The sequence below is a fragment of the Rhagoletis zephyria genome, unplaced genomic scaffold (assembly GCF_001687245.7).
Source record: "Rhagoletis zephyria isolate East Lansing unplaced genomic scaffold, Rhagoletis_zephyria_1.1 Rzeph_scaffold_00415, whole genome shotgun sequence".
In the NCBI taxonomy this organism is placed as follows: domain Eukaryota; kingdom Metazoa; phylum Arthropoda; class Insecta; order Diptera; family Tephritidae; genus Rhagoletis; species Rhagoletis zephyria.
Genome location: NW_016157499.1, coordinates 22,981 through 25,352, shown reverse-complemented (window position 1 = coordinate 25,352; position 2,372 = coordinate 22,981). Strand labels below are relative to the sequence as shown.

Below are 2,372 nucleotides of genomic sequence, written 5' to 3'. Positions count from 1 at the left end.
TATTTGAATAATGAATAAAAATTATTCATCATTCGAAAGTGCTTGAATGATGAATAAAAATTTCTTCGTTATTTGAAATTAGTTGAAGAGAATAAAAATTTATTCATCATTCGCAAGTGCCTGAATGAAGAATAAAAATTTCTTCGTTATTTGAAATTATTGAATATGAATAAAAATTTATTCATCATTCGACAAGTGCTTGAATGAAGAATAAAAATTTCTTCGTTATTTGAAATTAGTTGAATGATGAATAAAAATTTATTCATCATTCGCAAGTGCTTGAATGAAGAATAAAAATTTATTCGTTACTTGAAATTACTTGAATTATGAATAAAAATTTATTCATCATTCGCAAGTGCTTGAATGAAGAATAAAAATTTATTCGTCATTCAAAATTGTTAGAATGATGAATAAAAATTTATTTTTTATTTGAAACGCCCATCCCTGTCACACAGCATGCCAAAGCGAGAAATATTGTGGAGAAAACAATTGGTGTGTTGAAATGTCGTTTTCGATGCCTCCTCGGGGAAAGAAAACTGCATTATTCTCCACACAAAGCCACACAAATAGTCAACGCCTACTGTGCTCTTCACAACATTTGTTTGCATTTTAATATTTGGGGTGTTCACAGTTCGTTCCAAATAGTGTCTGAAAATGTAGACGTCTACATTTTAAGACGTTTTCTAACCGTAAAATCTGTGGTGTTGTTGTTTCCCATACAAAATTGGAAAACGACGCCGTCTACATTTTGTCACACTCAAAGGTATGTTTTTTACGCGTCTACATTTTGCAACCTCGCAGCAGGGTTGCATTATGGCAATACTAATCACATTTTTTTTATTTATTGGGCACGTTTTTTGTATTTGCATTTAATTTGAGCGCAATTTCTGATGAAAAGAAACAAATCAAGGAAAAGAAATAACAAATATTAGAATTGGTAATTAAGTTAAATAATTATAATTTTTCAGAAACAAAATCGAAAGGCGATATATAAAAAATGCACGCAAAGAGGAAATGTCTGGCAACACCAGCAAAGTTTTGAGACGATTTTGCGACGAATGCTAGAAAGGGGTGCTCACAGTTTGATGCTAAAGATGTCTCAAAATGTAGACGTCTACATTTTCAGACATAATTTGGAACGAACTGTGAACACCCCAATTGAAACACCAGATGCTGTTGAAAATTACATCGATCCGGTTGTTCAAGTGGAACCGGAAAATAAGGACATTCATTCTAATGAAGGGGATCTGCGAAGGTCCGAAATAATGCATTCATTATTTGATTAGTTCTTAATTGTAATTTTTATTTTCTTCTATATTTAAAAGAAAACACTCTTTTTTCAAATAAAATTTATCCATTTAACTTAAATTCAACTTCGGATATGAAAAAATATATACATAAAAAGATTAATAGATAAAACCGTCTTACTTTAGCTCATATTTTAGTTTTTTAAGTTCAAGTTCTTTTAATTTTAACTCGAGCTTTTCTTTATGGATATTTGCACGTTCTTGCCGCTCCTTATTCTTTCTTTTTTCCTTTTCTTTCAAAAGGTTCAACTTTTATTTCTTTATTTCTAAACTTTTTCTTTTATATCTCGCTATATCGTGTAAATCCTGCCCAATACTTTTTGCTCTTTCGATCAATTCTTGCTGACCTTCTATCTGCATTTTTAAAAATTTAATGCGCTCCTCCTCCCTCTCGTTAACAGCAAATGCGGAAAGTTTTCTTTTTTTAGAAGGCGTAGCTTGTACGCAACGGCTAATGTATTCCATATTTCCGGTGGTTTCTTCTGTATTTTCACTTACAGCAGCTTCAAATGTGTCTTCAATTGCTGTGTGCGGTATGATGCCGCCAAAAGTACTTCCACTTGGACAAACAGCATATTGAAGACCAAGCACTGAATCGACTGCCTGCTCCAAAGGTGAAAGACTCAGTTGAGTAAACGGTCCACCGCCAGTAGCGACGCTCTCTCTCTTATTGGCAGCAATCTTTTGCTTCAATTTTAATTTGTAGTCCAGACATACCTGAAATTGGGAAAAATTACTGTACATTTTCTTGAAATCTGCGTTCAATTAGATAGGTACCTTGTTCCAACCTCTGCCATCTCCCATTGGGGGTCCAAGACAGTTCAAATCACCAGCGAACTTGTACCACATCTCTGTGTTGTTTTGTTTTGCTCGAACCAAAGCTGCCAAGCCCTTTAGCTACTTCTGGGTGCTCCTCCATTAATTCAACAATTTTTTTGAATTGTTGTGGATTGGTTTTCTTCACACTACAAACCAAACATTCTTTTTGATTTAGATTACGTTTTTTGTTAATCTTACCATTTTTTTATATTCTCCATCTTTTTCTGGGAATTTTTTAATATTTTA

General features: G+C 33.1%; 1 protein-coding gene across 1 annotated transcript in view; it reads left to right on the top strand.

Annotated features, from left to right (window-relative positions):
• The window catches only part of LOC108359584 (putative nuclease HARBI1), a gene marked incomplete at its 3' end in the record, with an annotated part of 3,922 nt that extends 3,308 nt beyond the window's left edge, over positions 1-614 (top strand). Inside the window, exon 5 of the mRNA XM_017611509.1 lies at positions 456-614. Within this exon, the coding sequence (XP_017466998.1) occupies positions 456-614 (159 nt within the window). The remainder of the gene's footprint in view (positions 1-455) is intronic.
• Positions 615-2,372: the final 1,758 nt, after the last annotated feature.